Here is a 19,397-nt window from a genome sequence, read left to right as displayed (position 1 = left end):
GTATACATCTGTATACAAAAGTATACATCAAGGCTGTACATTGTCACCCTGCTTATTTAGCTTATATGCAGAGTACATCATGAGAAATGCCAGACTGATGAAGCACAAGCTAAGACTGCCCGAAGAAATATCAATAACCTCAGATATGCAGATGAAACCATCCTTATGGCAGAAAGTGAAGAGGAACTGAAGACCCTCTTGATAAACATGAAAAAGCAGAGTGAAAAAGCTGGCTTAAAACTCAGCTTGGCAAAACTAATACAATTATGTAAAGTTTAAAAATAAAATTTAAAAAAAAATTAAAAAAAAAAAACAACTCAGCATTCAACAAATGAAGATCATAGCATCCAGTCCCATCACTTTATGGCAAATAGATGGGGAAACAATGGAAACAGTGACAGATTTTATTTTCTTGGGCTCCAAAATCACTGCAGATGGTGGCTGCAGCTATGAAGTTGAAAGACACTTGCTTCTTGGAAAAAAAAAAAAAAAACTATGACAAACCTAGACAGAATATTAAAAGCAGAGACATTACTTTGCTGAAAAAGGTCCATCTAGTCAGAGCTATGGTTTTTCCAGTAGTCATGTATGGATGTGAGAGTTGGACCATGAAGAAAGTTGAACGCCGAGGAATTGATACTTTCAAGCTGTGGTGTTGGAGAAGACTCTTGAGGGTCCCTTGGACTGCAAGGAGATCCAACCAGTCCATCCTAAAGGAAATAAGTACTGAATATTCATTGGAAAGATTGATGCTGAAGCTGAAGTTGCAATACTTTGACCACCTTATGCGAAGAGCTGGTTCATTAGAAAAAACTCTGATGCTGGAAAAGATTGAAGGAAGGAGAAGAAGGAGATGATAGAGGACAAGATGGTTGGATGGCATCAGTGACTCGATGGACATGAGTTTGAGCCAGCTCTGGGAGTTGGTGAAGGACAGGGAAGCCTGGCGTGTTGCAGTCCTTGGGGTTTCAGAGTCAGACATGACGGAGCGACTGAACAGCAATATGCAGAGCTAAAGGTTCTTAAAATGTCAATGTGTTATATTCTGTTCACCAGAAAGTGCCAGTCTCTTAAATGCATAAGTGAAGTGTACCACAGAGTAATCACTTATTTCCTTATACTCTCATTGGATTCTGTAAAAATAAGGGCACTATGTCATAAATGATTGTATTTGTCTGTTCATTAGATGTAAATTCTCTGTGAGCAGGGAGTTCTCTGTTTTTTTTTTTTTTAAGTCTTTTTTGTCTGCAATAACTCAAGATGGTAAGATGCTTTAAATAGTTTTTGAATAAGGGAAAGAAATTAAATGCAGTTGTATAAAATGAAATATGTCTGACCTTAAACTAGTCTACGCTATGCTCTTTTAGCTATGTTGGTAATAAACACACATCTGCACTTACCCTTAGTATCTGACCTGGACAGGATGACCTGGGAGATTTTCTGTAGTCATCCCTGAACTTCTTTACATTCTCATTTCTAGATTATCAGGAGGGATGGGAATGGACGTTTTGTTCCTCTTGTTGGTTAATTAGCTCTATATCAACTAAGCAGTTGAAAGAGAGAGAGAGCACAGAGAAAAAGCTGAACTACTTTGTTCTTATTTTTTTTATATTAGATTGAATAACTGACAACATTTTCTAACAAGATTCTCCTCAATGTCACACCTGATCATTAAAAATTATTAAACCTCTCATAAAATTCTACTTTTATAGCAGGCTCTCCATTCAGTGTAATAGATCTGAAGTACCAATGTATGAGCATACAACTGAACCAGTAGAAACACCAACCACAGAGACCTTTAAACAAATGCCTCAAAGACTCTCTTGGGCTCAGCAAACCAATGGCAGCAACCCACATCACCAGGTGAGACCAAAGAGGAAAAGAAGAATCAAAGCACAATTAATCTGGACTGGCATTGGTGTGGTGAACTGCTATGGGCCATTCCTTAATTTGGGGAATATTTTCAAGCTGCTAATATGATCAAGGAAAAATCTAGGAGCGTATTTCTTTTTTGAAGCTCATTACAAGCTGTTTTTATTGTCATTTGAGCTTCAAAATTATCAACACAGCTAAGAACTAGGTCAGTAGGTTTTCCTTCTTCTAATCCACCATTAGGAACATATTTCTTAAAATAGCTTATATCCAGTCATAAAGTGCTACATATTTATTGTAAAGTTTGGAAAATTCAGAGACAAGCAAAGAGCAAAATTAAAATTGCAATCAATCTCTAACTATTGTTAATATTTTTGGTTTGTTATTTTCTCTGCAAATATTTCAAATATAGTTTACATCATACTGCAAAATGTATTGATTATGTAGTTCTATAACTGTAAGTTATATTGTGGGTGTTTTCCCATTGCTATTACAATTCTTCAAGAACATCTTAATGGTTGTATATTTTTTACTTAAATGTAAAAATTCAGTATTTATCTAACCCCTCCTCTGTTGTTGGATATTTGGGTTATTTCCAACTTTTGCTATAATTTCAAAATTTACTACTGAAATCTTCATAACTTGATCTTTGTACATGGCTCTCCGCTTATCTCATGAGTATATATTTTGTAAAGTGGAATCACTAAATGAGAAGTGGGAACATTTTAAAGACTCTTCATACAAAATTGCTATTTAGAAAGGATATACCAAATTACACTCCTAGTGAATTCAAGTAACTCTCTGAATTTTTGCTAGTATTGACTATTAACATTTTAAATTTTGTTAATTTTATGAGGAGGATATAGTTTATTTGCCATAATTTCTATTTCTCTGATTAAGGGTGAAATGAAACTTCCTTTTCCTCATATAGTTTAGAAGGTAGTTATATTTCCTTTCTGTTGGTGTCTGCTGCTCATTTGTACTGATGCATCAGCTTGATTTATTAATGGATTTTAACTTTTTAAATGTTAAATTTAACTGTGCAGAACCTTTCTTTATAGTTCTTTTCTTTAATCTTATTTATAATGTGACTTCCTATATAGACATTTTTAATTCTTATGAAAGTGCTCTCAGTCTTAACATTCCTGACTTTTTACACAGCTTTATACTAGGAAAGTTTTTACCATTAAGAAATCAAATGACTTTTTAGGTGTATTTGTTTTAACACTATTTGATTGTTTTTTAACATTTAAAGTTTAAATATACCTGGCTGTTATTTTGATACATGTTAAAAAGAGAGGGTATTCCCTTACTCTTAGTTTGCATTCAAATAACCAGTTTTCTCTCACTTCAAATGAATCTTTTCCTTTTTTAATTCTATGTAGTGGTTTCTTTAATATATAATTTTCACCATTTTAAAGAATGTGTTTTATTGCCATCTATTTGGCTCAATTGCTTTTAATTTTATTTTTAACACAAGAATATTTTTTAATCATTCTAGCTTTATGATACCATTAGCATATTATAGAACAAAGTTTTTCTTTTTCTTCAATTCAAAATGTGATCTTTCACACCATCAATTTAACTCACATGGGATAATTCACAAAGTAACCCAAAGTTGATAGTTTCCATTTTTGTTTGCTTGTTTTTCCTATTGAGATATAATTGATATATAACATTACATTAGTTGCAGATGTACAACATAATAATTCAGTGTATGTACAACTGTGAAATGCTCACCATTAGTCTAGTCAATGTCCTCCACCACACGTAGTTACAAACAGTTTTTCTTTCAATAAGAATATTTAAGATCAACTCTCTTAGCAACCTTTGAATATACAACAAATTATGTTACTAACTATAGTCACCATGCTGTATCAGAGCTAATTTATTTTTTAACTGGAAGTTTGCATCTTCGGATCACCTTCATCCATTTTGTCTGCCTCCTACACCCTGCTTCAGCAATCACTGGTCTATTTTTGTATCTATGTGCTCAGTTTTTTGGTTTGGGGTGTTTTGCTGGTTTTTGGTTTTTTTTTAAGACTCCACATACCAGTTAGATCATGCAGTATTACTGTTCCTCTGTCTAAACTATTTCAAATAATATAATGCCTTCAAGGTCCATCCATGTTGTTGCAAGTGGCAAATTTTCCTCCTTCTTATGGTTCATTTATGTATTTTATATATACACAGATAGATATAGATACATCACATTTTCCTTATCTGTTCATCCATCAGTGGATGTTTAGGTTGCGTCCATGTCTTGGCTATTGTAAACAATGCTGCGGTGAGCATGGGTGTGAGAATATCTTTTCGAGTTACTGTTCTTGTTTCCTTTGGATAAATATTCAGAAATGGACTGTATGGATCGTATAATAGTTCTATCTCTGATTTTCTGAGGAATCTCCAAACTGTTTTCCATAGTGGCAGCACCAATCTACATTCCCATCAATAGTGAACAATGGTTTCCTTTTATCCACATCCTCACCAACACTGTTACTTCTTGTGTTTTTGATAGTAGATGTTTTAATAGGGATGAAGTGATATCCCATTGTGGATTTAATTTGCAAGTTCCTGATGAGTGTCTTCTCATCTTCCTGTTGGCCATTTGTATGTCTTCTTTGGAAAACTGTCTATTGGTAGAAATTCTGTTTATTTTTAAAATTAGGTTATTTGTAGTTTTTGTTAGTGAGCTATAGGTCATGTGTGTGTGTCTGTCTATCTATTAGTCTGTGTGTCTGTTGACATTTTTTCTTTGACCTTTGTGTTAGTTCAAACTACTGTCTGTTTTCAGTGGTCCCAAGCCATCTAGAATGAAAAAGTAGGAAGTCAAGAAATACCTGGAGTAACAGACAAATTTGGCCTTGGAGTACAAAACGAAGCAGGGCAAAGGCTAACAGAGTTTTGCAAAGAGAACACACTGGTCATACCAAACACCCTCTTTCAACAACACAAGAGAAGACTCTATACATGGACATCACCAGATGGTCAATACTGAAATCATTTTGATTATAATTCTTTGAAGCCAAAGATGGAGAAGCTCTATACAGGCAACAGAAACAAGACTGGGAGCTGACTGTGGCTCAGATCATGAACTCCTTATTGTCAAATGCAGACTTAAATTGAAGAAAGTAGGGAAAACCACTAGACCATTCAGGTATGACCTAAATCAAATCCCTGATGATTATACAGTGGAAGTGACAAATAGATTCAAGGGATTAGATCTGATAGACAGAGTGCCTGAAGAACTATGGACAGAGGTTCATGACTTTGTACAGGAGGCAGGGATCAAGACCATCCCCAAGAAAAAGAAATGCAAAAAGGCAAAATGGTTGTCTGAGGAGGCCTTACAAACAGGTATGTAAAGAAGAGAAGTGAAAGGCAAAGGAGAAAAGGAAAGATATACGCATTTGAATGCAGAGTTCCAAAGAATAGCAAGGAGAGATAAGAAAGCCTTCCTCAGTGAACAATGCAAAGAAATACAGGAAAACAATAGAATGGGAAAGACTAGAGATCTCTTCAAGAAAATGAGATATACCAAGGGAACATTTCATGCAAAGATGGGCACAATAAAGGACAGAAGTGGTATGGATCTAACAGAAGCAGAAGATATTAAGAAGAGGTGGCAAGAATACACAGAAGAACTATAGTAAAAGATCTTCATGACCCAGATAATCATGATGATCACTCACCTAGAGCCAGACATCCTAGAATGCGAAGTCAAGTGGGCCTTAGGAACCATCACTATGAACAAAGCTAGTGGAGGTGATGGAATTCCAGTTGAGCTATTTCAAATCCTAAGAGATGATGGTGTGAAAGTGCTGCACTCAATATGCCAGCAAATTTGGAAAACTCAGCATTGGCCACAGGACTGGAAAAGATCAGTTTTCATTCCAATCCCAAAGAAAGGCAAAGCCAAAGAATGCTCAGACTACCGCACAATTGCACTCATCTCACACACTAGCAAAGTAATGCTCAAAGTTCTCCAAGCCAGGCTTCAACAGTAGGTGAACCGTGAACTTCCAGATGTTCAAGCTGGATTTAGAAAAGGCAGAGGAACCAGAGATCAAATTGCCAGCATCCATTGGATCATGGAAAAAGCAAGAGAGTTCCAGAAAAACATCTACTTCTGCTTTATTGACTATGCCAAAACCTTTGACTGTGTGGATCACAACAAACTGTGGAAAATTCTTCAAGAGGTGGGAATGTCAGACCACCTGACCTGACTCCTGAAAAATCTGTATGCAGGTCAGGAAGCAACAGTTAGAACTGGACATAGAACAACAGACTGGTTCCAAATTGGGAAAGGAGTATGTCAAGGCTGTATATTGTCACCCTGCTTATTTAACTTAAGAGAAATGCTAGGCCAGATGAAGCACAAGCTGGAATGAAGATTGCTGGGAGAAATATCAATAATCTCAGACATGCAGATGACACCACCCTTATGGCAGAAATTGAAGGCAAACTTAAGAGCCTCTTGATGAAACTAAAAGAGGAGAGTGAAAAAGGTGGCTTAAAACTCAACATTCAGAAAACGAAGATCATGGCATCCGGTCTTATCACTTCATGGCAAATAGATGGGGAAACAGTGGAAACAGTGGCTGACTTTATTTTTTGGGGCTCCAAAATCACTGCAGATGGTGACTGCAGCCATGAAATTAAAAGATGCTTACTCCTTGGAAGGAAAATTATGACCAATCTAGACAGCATATTAAAAAGCAGAGACATTACTTTGTCAACAAAGGTCCATGTAGTCAAAGCTATGGTTTTTCCAGTAGTTATGTTTGGATGTGAGAGGTGGACTATAAGGAAAGCTGAGTGCCAAAGAATTGATGCTTTTGAACTGTGGTGTTGGAGAAGACTCTTGAGAGTCCCTTGGACTGCAAGGAGATCCAACCAGTCTATCCTAAAGGAAATCAGTCCTGAATCCCCATTGGAAGGACTGATGCTGAAGCTGAAATTCCAGTACTTTGGCCACCTTATGAGAAGAACTGACTCACTGGACAAGACCCTGATGCTGGGAAAGATTGAAGATAGAAGGAGAAGGGGATGACAGAGGATGAAGGATGGCATCACTGACTCAATGGACATGTGTTTGAGTAAATTCTAGGAGTTGGTGATGGACAGGGTGGCCTGGCATGCTGCAGTCCATGGCATCACAAAGAGTCGGACAGGACTGAGAGACTGAACTGAAGGCATCTGGAGTGTGATGAGACAGGTTAGACAGAAGCCACTGCGTTAGACAGAAAAAATCAGAATAGTGGACTATGGTCCAGACCTTTCCTTTCTTCTCCAGGCAGAAGCTGAATTGTTCTTGTATTGTTGTTCAATCAGTGTATCTTGATGGGAGGGAGGATCCAGGGCTTCCTTTTCCACCACCTTGATAGCATCACTCTTATTTTTAAAGTGGTGTTGTTGTTCAGTCACTCAGTCATGTCTGACTCTTTGCAACCCCACGGACTGCAATATGCCAGGCTTCCCTGTCCTTCACCATCTCTCGGAGCTTGCTTAAACTCATGTCCATTGAGTCAGTACTGTTATTAAACAATTATTCTTCTAGGAAAACTTTAAAATCATTTGTAAGGTGCCAAATTAGTCTGTTATTATTTCATTTAGGCTTGCATTAAACCTATATGTTGTTGTGGGAATATCTGTCATCTTTGTGGTATTTAGGTCTCTACTTTTTTCAGCTCTCTTTCTAGCTCTCAGTAAAAGGTTATATGTAGCTTACTTCTTATCATTCTGTGTCTCTCCTTGGGGACACCCTGGGTATCACACATTTGTTGCTATTGTGAATAAAGGTTTTTCTAATTTTACCTTTTTTGTAATTAGATCGATGATGGTTATGGATTTCTGAATCGTTATCTTGTAAAGAAAAGCCTTTCTAAACCCTTAGTAATTTCAAATATTGGTTTAGCTTGAACCTCTTGCTTATAGGTAGGCAATCAAAAGGTTTGTTTCAGTCTCTTTCTTTCTAGTATCTAAACCTCTCATTTCTCTTTCATGTCTCATTCCTGAGAGGCTCTTTTACAACAAAATTGAGTAATGCAAGAGATGATGAGGCTTGTATCAGATGATCTTAAATTGAATCAGCTTTAATGGGGCATTTTTCTAGTATTTCTTCATTAAATACTATGGTGTTAGTTGTCTGTTTGAGATTCTTTCTAGTATGGGGAAAGTCATTTTCTTCTTCCTTTTTAAGAAGTTTTTTGGGGGTATGCAGTCAGAATTGATTTTGAATTTATTTGTTTTATATCCCATGTTTTCTCTTCTTGGAAGCATTGCACCAATAGCATCCCTGATAGTAAATATTCCTGGGATTGTGGGGACTAAAAGCTAAACTTGTTCATAGTGAATTATTCTCTAACTACACTTTAGATTTTATTTGCTCATTTTTTATTTAAAATTGCATTATTTGTCAATCAGAATAGTCTCTCTTTCTCGCTCAGTATGATTTTTGTTGGTTTTGAGCATTTGAGATTTGGTAGCTACACATGTGGGCTGCAGTCCATGGGGTCGCTAGGAGTTGGACACGACTGAGCGACTTCACGTTCACTTTTCACTTTCATGCACTGGAGAAGGAAATGGCAACCCACTCCAGTGTTCTTGCCTGGAGAATCCCAGGGACGGGGGAGCCTGGTGGGCTGCCGTCTCTGGGGTCGCACAGAGTCAGACACGACTGGAGCGACTTAGCAGCAGCAGCAGCAGCAGCTACACATAAGCAACTACTTGTTATTCATCTTAACAATTTATCTAACATAAGGACCATTTATTTCTTTAGACCAAGTTCAAGAGTAAAAGCTTAGGCCATGAGAAACTTTATAATATTTAGATAAAATTTTCAGTTCACAGTTTAAGAGTTAAATAGACAAAGTTCAAGAAAGCCCTAGGACATTGCAATCTTTATAATATTAGATAAATTTTTCTGTTTCTTCAGGCTTAATAATCTCTTCATACTTCTTCATACTTTCTTCAGTTAACTTTGATAATTTAATTTTCTTGAAAAAATTATCTGCTTCACGATTTTCAATTTTAATTAAGAAAGATATTTTAAACTTATCATTTCATTCACTTTTCAAATCTTCAAATTTCTTTTAATTCAACTCAAATATTCTCAGCTTTTACTCCAAGAGAATAAAGTGGCATTTGTACCAGAAGGATCAAACTAAATATGTTAGGAATACCTGTAATACCCTCAAAATACAAAACTGCATATCTGTCTTTGGCCTATTTAATACACTTAATTGCATAGCTTTTCCTGAAGATAATAGATCAGGTTAATCTGATGTTCACAAGGATCAAGTACATCATAACTTTTCTATCAAGAACTATGAATTAATGGCAACAGTGGTACATGCAATTAATTACAGTATAATTTGTATTGCCCGTTTGCAGCATTTTTAGAAGACTGCATAGTGACATCCTTAAGGAGATACAAACCTATCCTCCTTTACATGTAGCTGAGGAACATGGATTTTCTCTTACCTGTTGTCCCCTAAAGAGTGGTCAGTTCCAACCCCAACACATGCTACCTCTGATGTACAACTGCTTGTTCACTGTCTTAGTAAAGTTTAAATTTGAGAGGACTCTGCCTATTCAATTTTGGTATCTTTAAATTACTCCAGTGTCCATAGATAATAAGTCTCCTCCCAAAACTTCAAAATAAAGCTTACATACAGACAAGGCTTTCTTCTGCCCACAATTCCTTAGTTTGACAACTCAGTATTCTAAGATTCTATGTATTATAATTTAAAAGTCAGGGAAGGGGGAAAATTAGTTCATCTGTACATAAAGAAAATGTTCAGGAATTTTCAAAGGGAAGAGTTGAGAGAGGAAAGTGAAAGAAACATAAGAGAGAGGAAACTTAAAAAAGCAAAATCCCAGTGAAATACTTTTCATCAAAGGGATTAGAAATGCTTCCTGTTTTTTTTTAAGCGTACATTCTGCAACTACTTTATCATGTTTTCAATCAGTTGTTGATTTGCCCTCCCATGTGTAACTCCACTTCTAGGCGTTCCTTTCATCATCATAATCAGTACAGTCAGACCCTAAGGAAGGTCTTCAAAATATGATCATCTGTGATGTTTTTCAATCAAAGGGAAATTAGAGTTCCCATATTGCAGTTGTTCTGGGTAGAAGTGCGAGTGGAGAGGGCCTTGTGCCCACAAGGAATGGCTGTGCAGCTGCCTCTGGGTGATGGTCTTTCAGGTCTTTGTGTGTTTTCGTCAGCAGCTCAGGCAGCTGAGCCGCTCTGACTACCTCACGGCACACCCAACAAGGCTGGCTGGAGGGCCTGCAGAGAGCTGGAGTTATGCATGGGGGGACAAACGAAGAGCTGCTCCACTTTCTGCTTTGAATAAAAGAGGAAGAAAAGTCATTTTCACAAAGCAGTATGTTTCACTTTTTAAATTTTTATCGTTTTTTAATTGGCGCATAATTGCTTTACAATGTTTTGTTAGTTTCTGCTGTACAGTGGAGTAAATCAGTTATATGTATACATAAATCTCCTCCCTCTAAAGCCTCCCTCCCACCCCTGCCCCCGTCTCACCCCTCCAGATCATCTCAGAGCACTGAGCCGAGCTCTCTGTGCTATACGGCAGCTTCTCACTAGCTATCTGCTTTACACATGGTAGTGTATATATCTGAAGAAGGGAATGGCAACCCATGCCAGTATTTTTGTCTGGAGAATTCCATGGACAGAGAAGCCTGGTGAACTACAGTCCACGGGGTCGCAAAGAGTCTGACATGACCAAACACTAACACTCACTTTTCAGTGTATATGTACTCTCCCAGGTCATCTCGCCCACTCCCCCACTGTGTCCACACATCCGTTCTATACGTCTGCGCCTCTATTCCTGCACTGAAAACACTTAAAATTATACAAACAAGACTTGAATCTGTTTGCCTTATATTTTAAAACAGTTAAAATATTACAGATAAGGGTAAAGTCCTTTTCAGCCACAATTCCCAGCTCAAATCTGGTCCTTAGTTTTCTGCTGCTGCTACTGCTAAGTCACTTCAATCGTGTCTGACTCTGTGCGACCCCAGAGACGGCAGCCCACCAGACTCCCCCGTCCCTGGGATTCTCCAGGCAAGAACACTGGAGTGGGTTGCCATTTCCTTCTCCAACGCATGAAAGTGAAAAGTGAAAGTGAAGTCGCTCACTCGTGTCCGACTCCTAGCGACCCCATGGACTGCAGCCTGCCAGGCCATGGGATTTTCCAGGCAAGAGTACTGGAGTGCTATTTGAGGTTATCAATTTGGGGTATATCTTGCAGACCTTATACTACACATGCAACTATTCAAATATTCATATGTGTGTGTGTGTGCCCAAAAGGGACAAGTGGCTATTATCTATTAAACTTAAAATCTGGGGGAAAAAACTTAAAACCTGGAACTTGCACGTATATGCACAAGAAGGTATGAACCACTTTGTTCACTGCAACACTGCTTATTAATTCTGAAAAGCTGGAAACAGCCTAATATCCTTCCACTGCAAATGACTAAATAAGTCATGATACCTGTTCTCTGGATACACCATGATACATCCATATGTGCTAACTTTTAATGCTTCTCAATTGCAGGACAGTATGTATCATATGATAACATTGATATTAATGATATAGATTTCACTGATTCACTGTGACCTATGCTAGGCATGTAGAAATTGTTCGAATATTTGAATGAAGAAGTAGATAGGCATGAGTCACTCAGAAGGGCCACAAAGAGCAGGTACCCAACCAGAGAATGTGACTTCAAGTCTGTAGCTCACTTTTTTCCCCCTGCCCCACCCTCTTTCTCTTGTAGGCTCTTCTATGGAAGAACGTTCCCCAGGTGCCCAGTCCCTCTTCAGATTATTTATAGGGAGGAGAGAAGGTCACAGAGTATAGCTACAGCTGCCTATCAAGGTAGAATAATGAAATCTAATCTCCCATCCAGACCTGTCGACTGGTACATGGTGCCCCAAGAACCTGGGCCAAGCTGGGTCAGGTCAGGACTGGCTCTTAGGGTGCAGTTCAGGAAGCAGCTAAGTTTGGTGAGAAAATCCTGTATGAGAACTGAGCTGATGATTATTAACTCAAAGAGACTCGGTGAATGCAAAGAGAAATGATGAATCTCAGTGCACATGAAATGGCAAGATAAGAAACTTTCAGTAGAATGTACAAGTGAAAGATTTCTTGAGCCAAGAGAAATAAAATAATCCAGCTGCTTTTTGCAGATGCCTGTGGGGAAGATGTTCTGGGCAGCAACGAAACTCAGGCAAAAGACTATTGTGACTTATTTTTAAAACCTAAAAATTTTACTCATGTTTGTATATCTTTAAAGAAAAGTGTCTCATGTAAAACTGAGATGATGTGATTGCACTTTGAGCATACAAACACTCGCCACTTTTTGAAAAAGAAAAGTTTTTGAAATATCATTATCATGTTATTTGAATTTTTAGGAATATGGATTTAATTCAAATCAAAGACTTATCTTCTCTATTTCTTGCTTCTCTAGACCATACTCAGCATTAGGAATGAACTGTGGAGGACCCATGAATCCATTAATGCTCTTCATAGAGATAGAAGGTAGGAACCATGTATGTGGACAAATACTAACAGCAGAGACACATCAGTAGCATTACACTTTGCTTTTATAGAAAAAAATTTTGCAAAGTTTTTACTGCATTGTTTCTAATCTGGAAATAGTCCTTAAATGGAGAAATCCTGTGATTCCATGTGAAGGTAACGGGGAGATTTGAGTGGTTAAGCATAACAAAAACCATATGGATAGTTAGATTAAGTTTTAGGTTTTAATTTATTTTATTCCTTGAAATTTGCTTAAGCATTTTCAGTGAGGTATTCTGTGTGCCTCTTGTGTGTCTTACCTGCTTCTGTAGAAATCTGTATACCTTCTCTAGCAGCATCTTTCTCGAAGGTTTATTACGTTGGTTGGAAACTGTTTACCATCTTATTGTGTCTCAAAGGCAGATCATTCTTGGAGTCCCTGTATCCTGTTGTCATTCCTTTAGAAGACAAAATTCCTGGCCCTCAATAGGAAGGACCCCTGAGGGAAGATCTTTGTTTGCAGGCACAATAATTGGTATCTTGTAGATGCTCAGTAAACTAATGTATAAATATATGCTAATAAATATGTATTAAAATAAAAATGCTGTCAATAAATTTATTGAGCATTTAATATAGCTTCATCATATATATGCCCATATATACATAGTGAGATGTGCTTCATAATATAAAAATATGATAGATAAGGAGCATTTAAAAATTCTATAATAATTCATTAAAAGAAGCTTAACAACACTTATAAAAATAATTTAATGTTAAAAACAATGTTGATCTTTTTTATCTTTTTTGTGATGTCAGTTCAGTTCAGTTCAGTCGCTCAATCATGTCTGACATGTCTGACTCTTTGCGACCCCATGGACTGCAGCATGCCGGGCCTCCCTGTCCATCACCAACTCCTGGAGCTTGCTCAAACTCATGTCCATCGAGTCGGTGATGCCATCTCATGCTCTGTAGTCCCCTTCTCCTGCCTCTAATTTTCTTAGCATCAGGGTCTTTTCAGATGAGTCAGTTCTTCACATCACGTGGCCAAAATATTGGAACTTCAGCTTCAGCACCAATCCTTCCAATGAACACTCAGGACTGATTTCCTTTAGGATAGACTGGTTGGATCTCCTTGCAATCCAGTGGACTCTCAAGAGTCTTCTCCAACACCACAGCTCAAAAGCATCAATTCTTCAGTGCTCAGCTTTCTTTAGAGTCCAACTCTCACATCCATACATGACTACTGGAAAAACCATAGCTTTGACTAGACAGACCTTTGCTGGCAAAGTAATGTCTCTGCTTTTGAATATGCTATCTAGGTTGGTCATAACTTTCCTTCCAAGGAGCAAGCATCTTTTAATTTCATGGCTGCGGTCACCATCTGCAGTGATTTTGGAGCCCAAGAAAATAAAGTCTCTCACTGTTTCCATTGCTTCCCCATCTATTTGCCATGAAGGGATGAGACCAGATGCCATGATCTTAGTTTTCTGAATGTTGAGCTTTAAGCCACCTTTTTCACCCTCCTCTTTCACTTTCATCAAGAAGCTCTTTAGTTCTTCTTCACTTTCTGCCATAAGGGTGGTATCATCTCCATATCTGACGTTATTGATATTTCTCCCCTCAATCTTCATCCCAGATTGTGCTTCATCCAGCCTGGCATTTCTCATGATGTACTCTGTATATAAGTTAAATAAGCAGGGTGACAATATACAGCCTTGACGTACTCCTTTCCCAGTTGTTCCGTGTCCAGTTCTACTGTTGCTTGTTGACCTGCATACAAATTTCTCAGGAGGCAGGTCAGGTGGTCTGGTATTCCCATCTCTTGAAGAATTTTCCACAGTTTGTTGTGATCCACACAGTCAAACGTTTTGGCATAGTCAATAAAGCAATAGATGTTTTTCTGGAACTCTCTTGCTTTTTCAGTGATCCAATGGATGTTGGCAATTTGATCTCTGGTTCCTCTGCCTTTTCTAAATCCAGCTTGAACATCTGGAAGATATGGTAAGTAAATTAGAAATAAACTTAAAGAAAATATTATAGAAATAAAAAGGCATTTTTGAAACACAAAATATAGAAATAAAAAGGAAACTTTGAAATTTAATTCTTATAATAACTGAACCAAGAATTCTGCCTTAAAGAATGACAACAGGATACAGAAACGCAAGGAATAATTTGTCCTTTGAAACACAGTAAGAGTATCTCAAGCTATTGTGTTAAACTAAATACTTCATACACCTTTGGTCTCCTACTTCATACACCTTTGGTCTCCTAGTCAAGTGTCTATCAACACAAATAATACCAGTGTGAACTTCACTAATGAGTAAAATCTATGTGAAGGCTTTATCTTTGTTCCTGTGTACACCATTGCATTCATCAAAGATTTGAATAAAATAGTAGAGAGCATACTTCACAAATGTGTGTGACATGATACCAAAAGGCATAAATAATAAGTCAAAATAGAGTCTTAAATCTCTAAGATGCTGCAGTCTGGAATGGTGGGGCAATTAATAAAGACTAAATTTTAAAAGATTAAATGTAAATCCTGTAATTATAGGCCCAGGTTCACAGTAAATAGTGTGGAAAGGCCTGAGATAATATAGTCAACTGTAAGTTTAATAACAGCCCACATTGTGTCACTGATTATTTAAAGAGCAATGCAGTCTCAGGCTACATTACAAGAAAGAGTATCATCCAATTACTAGCTACCTATTTGTTACTCTCTACTAGGTGCTGATCAAGGAAAGTAACTATCATGACTCTGTACATGATTAATTTACCTTGTGAGTATTTGTGTTCTGTTTGAAGGCCTCCTACATGGGAGATTCAAGCTCCTTAACTTCAGAAAGCAAAACTACATATAAAGATCTAATTTATGAAGACTGATTTCAGATCATTTACAGGGAATTATTTCTCAAATAATCTGAACCATGTTATCAGTGAATATTTGCATGGAAATATGGGCACTAGGTAAATTATGTTCACCAGAAACTATGATAATTTCTCCATTAAAAAAAAAAAAAAACAGAGTCAGAAAAGAAATTCAGGCTTACCCTGCTTTCACCTGGATTGTCAAAGATGAGAATGTGTGTCTATGAGCTCTTCAAACATGGTGGATGGGCCAGAAAGGAGGAAGGGATTGGCAGTGATGGGCAATACAGGAGAAAATGGATGTCATTACTGGTCATAACAAGCACAACACTGTACATATAGAAAATACTGTCTAGAGAAGCTTTTGGAGAATGTTTCTTTGTTGTCTGCTATATAAAATCTCTTAGCTGACTCTCTTCTGAAAAGTCCATCATAAAGATGTACTTGAAATTCTAATTACAATCAAAGATTTTAAAGTCAGACTCTTGTTCCACCTGTGTGGCTATCTGGAAGTTTGAGGGCCATCTTTTAGAGATGCCTGCTTTGGTTATGAACCCCAGCTAAATTCCAAGACCTCTCCAATATCTGTGGCAATTAAAAATTTCAAAGGCTCTTACACTGAAAATGTTTGTTTTGTTTCCTACCAGGGAGCCAATTTCCACAAATTCCACAAATAGAACAGTACTGGTCAAAGAATAAGACTGTACTTTAAAAAGCCAATTTTAGTTGTATATGTACTTTGTAACAGGAACTGTTTTAGGACTGGGTTTGGGGATATGACAAGAAGTGAAATAGAAAAAAACGTTGCCAGAATAAAGACACAATAAGTAATTATTAAGTAATAGAGTAAGTAAAATAGGAGTGAAGTAACAAGTAAAGCAGGTAGTGTGTCATAAAAGTGACTATCCAGAAGTCTAAGGGCTCAAGATTAAGTCAAAATCTAGGACTGTGTCATGTTCTGTAGCAATTAGGTGTGGCAAAAATCCATGGAGACAAGGAGATGGGAAGGACGAGGGAGGGAGATGGGAGATGATGGAGGTGAGGTTGGGAGTTCTGGTTTGCAGTTTCAAGTAGAGCAGTGAGGCAGAGCCTCACTGAGGGTATGATGGTGAGTGGAGGCTTAAAGATGATGAGATGAGCAAAAACCTAGGGGAAGGAGGATTCCAGACAGAGGGGCCCAAAAGAGCCAACTCTGAGGGGAGTTCAAGCAGTTGCCAAGAGCTCTGTGTGACTGAAGGGCAGTCAGTGAGCAGGAGAAATTAGAGATGAGGTCAAGGAGGGAAGGGAAATCCTGGCCATCTTATCAAGTTTTGGCTGCCTCTGTAAGGACTTTGGTTTATTCTAAATAAAGAAGGGAGGACTTTATTCTAAACATTGGAGGACTTTAAGCAGAGGAGTAACATGACCTCCCTCATGTTATGAAAGAATTACTCTGACTACTTGATTTATTCTGAAACCAATGAACAACTAGACTTAGGATGAGAAGCCAAGACAGACCCAGAATTCACAAATTGCGTGATTGTTCCTTCCCTTGTGGTCTTGGTCAGATGTTAGGTACTTAGCCATGACACACATGCCGTCATTCTAAATGGAGTATTTATGGACAGAAGGATAATGAATAAAGTCAATATTCACATTTAAGGAGCTGCTGAAGGTATGCTGTCAAAAGTAGTCCATAACAAGCATGATGAGTTTCTGAAAACACCTCTAAAAACACTGAAATTCTTGGGAGAACTACATATATAGTAGACATGAGAAACAGCTGTACAGGGTGAACAGGTTAAAGCAGGACTAATGAATGTTAGGTGTTGTTAGTCAAGTCCAGGCTTCTCCAGCTCCTTCTCCCACAGAGAGGCCCCGGGGTACATTTCGCTAGGGCTCTTGCATCTTGCTATACTGGTGTCTTGCCCTTCCAGGCCACTCAGACCTGTCCTCTTTGCAGGCTCCTTAAAAAGCGGTTAAACCGATACAAAGACAAGTTGCAAGCCATATACAACCTGCCAGGAAGAAAAAAGTTGCAGATATGATACAAAGATTCACGAACTCACAATCCATCAGGACAGTCTGTGGACCAAGCTGCAGCTAATGGGATAGGATCTATAAGGTATAGAATGTGGGAGACACTAGCCATTTGGACCGTCTGGAGGTCTGACCTAGAATCCTTGGGCTGAGAGTGGGCTGCAGCCTGAGGCTCTTGCCCCTCACTCTGATCAGCTTCCTCCCTTTCCCACATTTCTCTATACCCTAATCAACTCCCCCTTTCATCAGCCAGACGATATCTTCCACTTTTATGAAGGTGGTACCACTGGGAGAGAACAGCATGGGTACCATTTACAAACAGTAGACTTGGGGCAAAGAGGTACTTTATAGCATTGATTCTTAAACCTTTAGTCTCAGCACCCCTTTTAGAGTCTTACAATTTTTTGAGGGTCCCAGAAAGCTTTTGTGGGTTATATCTATTGCTGTTTACCCTAATCAAAATTAAGACTGATAAGTGGCTTTAAAATAAGTTTAACTAATTTGAAAATGAAAATATAAACCTATTATATAATGTAATGTTTTAAACAGTAATTATATATTCTTGTGTTTGTGTGTGTGTTAGTTGCTCAATCATGTCCAACTCTTTGCAACCCCATGGACTATAGCCCACCAGGCTCACCTGTCCATGGAATTCTCCAGGCAAGAATAGTGGAGTGGGTAGCATGCCCTCCTCCAGGGGATCTTCCCAACCCAGGGATTGAACCCAGGTCTCCTGCATTGCAGGTGGATTCTTTACCATCTTTACCATATGGGAAGCCCATATATTCTTATACGTGTATTTAATTAGAAGACTGGCATTGTTTTATGTTTTTTACCAAATCTATTTAATGTCTGGCTTCACAAAGACAGTTGAATTTTTCCTGCTTCAGCATTCAGTCTGTTGCAAGATGTTTTGGCTGAAGTATGTGAAGAAATCTGGCCTCACACAGATTTGTAGATGAAAAAGAAAGAAGCATTTTAGTAGCCTTTTCAGAAAATTGGAGATCTTCCTTGATACCAGATCAAAACATAATAAATGATTGTTTCATAAGAGAATGGTTGCAATATTGAATCTGAAACCACATGTCTTTTACACCCTGTTTGATTAAGACACAATATTCTGTTGTGCTTTTTGAATGAATCTTCAATCTAGGCATGATTTTGTACCACCATACATTGGTCAGTTGGAAATTTACCAAGCTATGCTGAACTTCCTAATGCTCACCCATTTCATTATACAAGATTTAAAAAATCATATTCATTAATATTACCATGAATCTTGTCAGAAAAGTCTTTAGGAATTGGAATGGAGGCAAGCTTATGGTAGTGGATGAAAGTTTTCCAAAATTCTAATGTTTGCTTAAAAGCTCAGCTATTAAAATTGTCCTCAGAGAACATTGTTTTCCTTACTGTAATAGTCTCACTTCATTCATTTTTGAAAAAGATGTTTGCCAAATACCAAAGCCTAATTCTTTTGCATAAGAGACAATTTTTATATTTCAGTTAACATCAGAAATGTTTTATGCATACATCACATTTCATCACATACAATATTAAGGAGACATGTTACTGAGAAAAACAAGAATTTTTGCTACACCTTCAAGGATATTCTTTTTTTCTATTTTATTGGAGTATAGTTGATATACAATGTTGTGTTCATTTCAAGTATACAGTAAAGTGATTCAGTTATACATAAATATATATATTCCTTTTCAGATTCTTTTCAATAAAGGTTATTACAAGATATTGAATATAGTTCCATGTGCTTTAGAAAGGATCTCAGGGACCTCCAGGAGTCTGTGGACTACACTTAGAGACCTGTGCTTTACAGGCTGCACATTCCCTAGATTTTATACCTATGGCTTATTTTGAAACCTAAGTAGATCATTATGAACTTTTTATTGTAATATTTTAATCTATCAATCCAATATATCATGACATTTTCAGATATTCCTTTGACATTTTAGAACTTGAACTTTCAGAACCTAGAGTTTTCCAAAATTCCTTATGATTATTCCCCATGATCTTTTTAGAATCTAAACTGTTCTCACTTTTGTAGACAGTTTTAGGGTGCCATTGAATTAGTAG

The 19,397-nt window shown here is 37.5% G+C and overlaps 1 protein-coding gene across 1 annotated transcript in view; it reads left to right on the top strand.

Moving 5' to 3' along the window:
• DYTN (dystrotelin) overlaps positions 1–19,397 on the top strand; it is a 55,706-nt gene that overhangs the window by 25,648 nt on the left and 10,661 nt on the right. The window contains 2 exon segments of the mRNA XM_055574453.1: positions 17,233–17,284; positions 17,286–17,389. Of these exon segments, the coding sequence (XP_055430428.1) occupies positions 17,233–17,284; positions 17,286–17,389 (156 nt within the window).

This window comes from Bubalus kerabau, chromosome 3, assembly GCF_029407905.1.
Source record: "Bubalus kerabau isolate K-KA32 ecotype Philippines breed swamp buffalo chromosome 3, PCC_UOA_SB_1v2, whole genome shotgun sequence".
NCBI classification, from domain to species: domain Eukaryota; kingdom Metazoa; phylum Chordata; class Mammalia; order Artiodactyla; family Bovidae; genus Bubalus; species Bubalus kerabau.
This window is presented reverse-complemented; position numbering and strand designations above follow the sequence as displayed.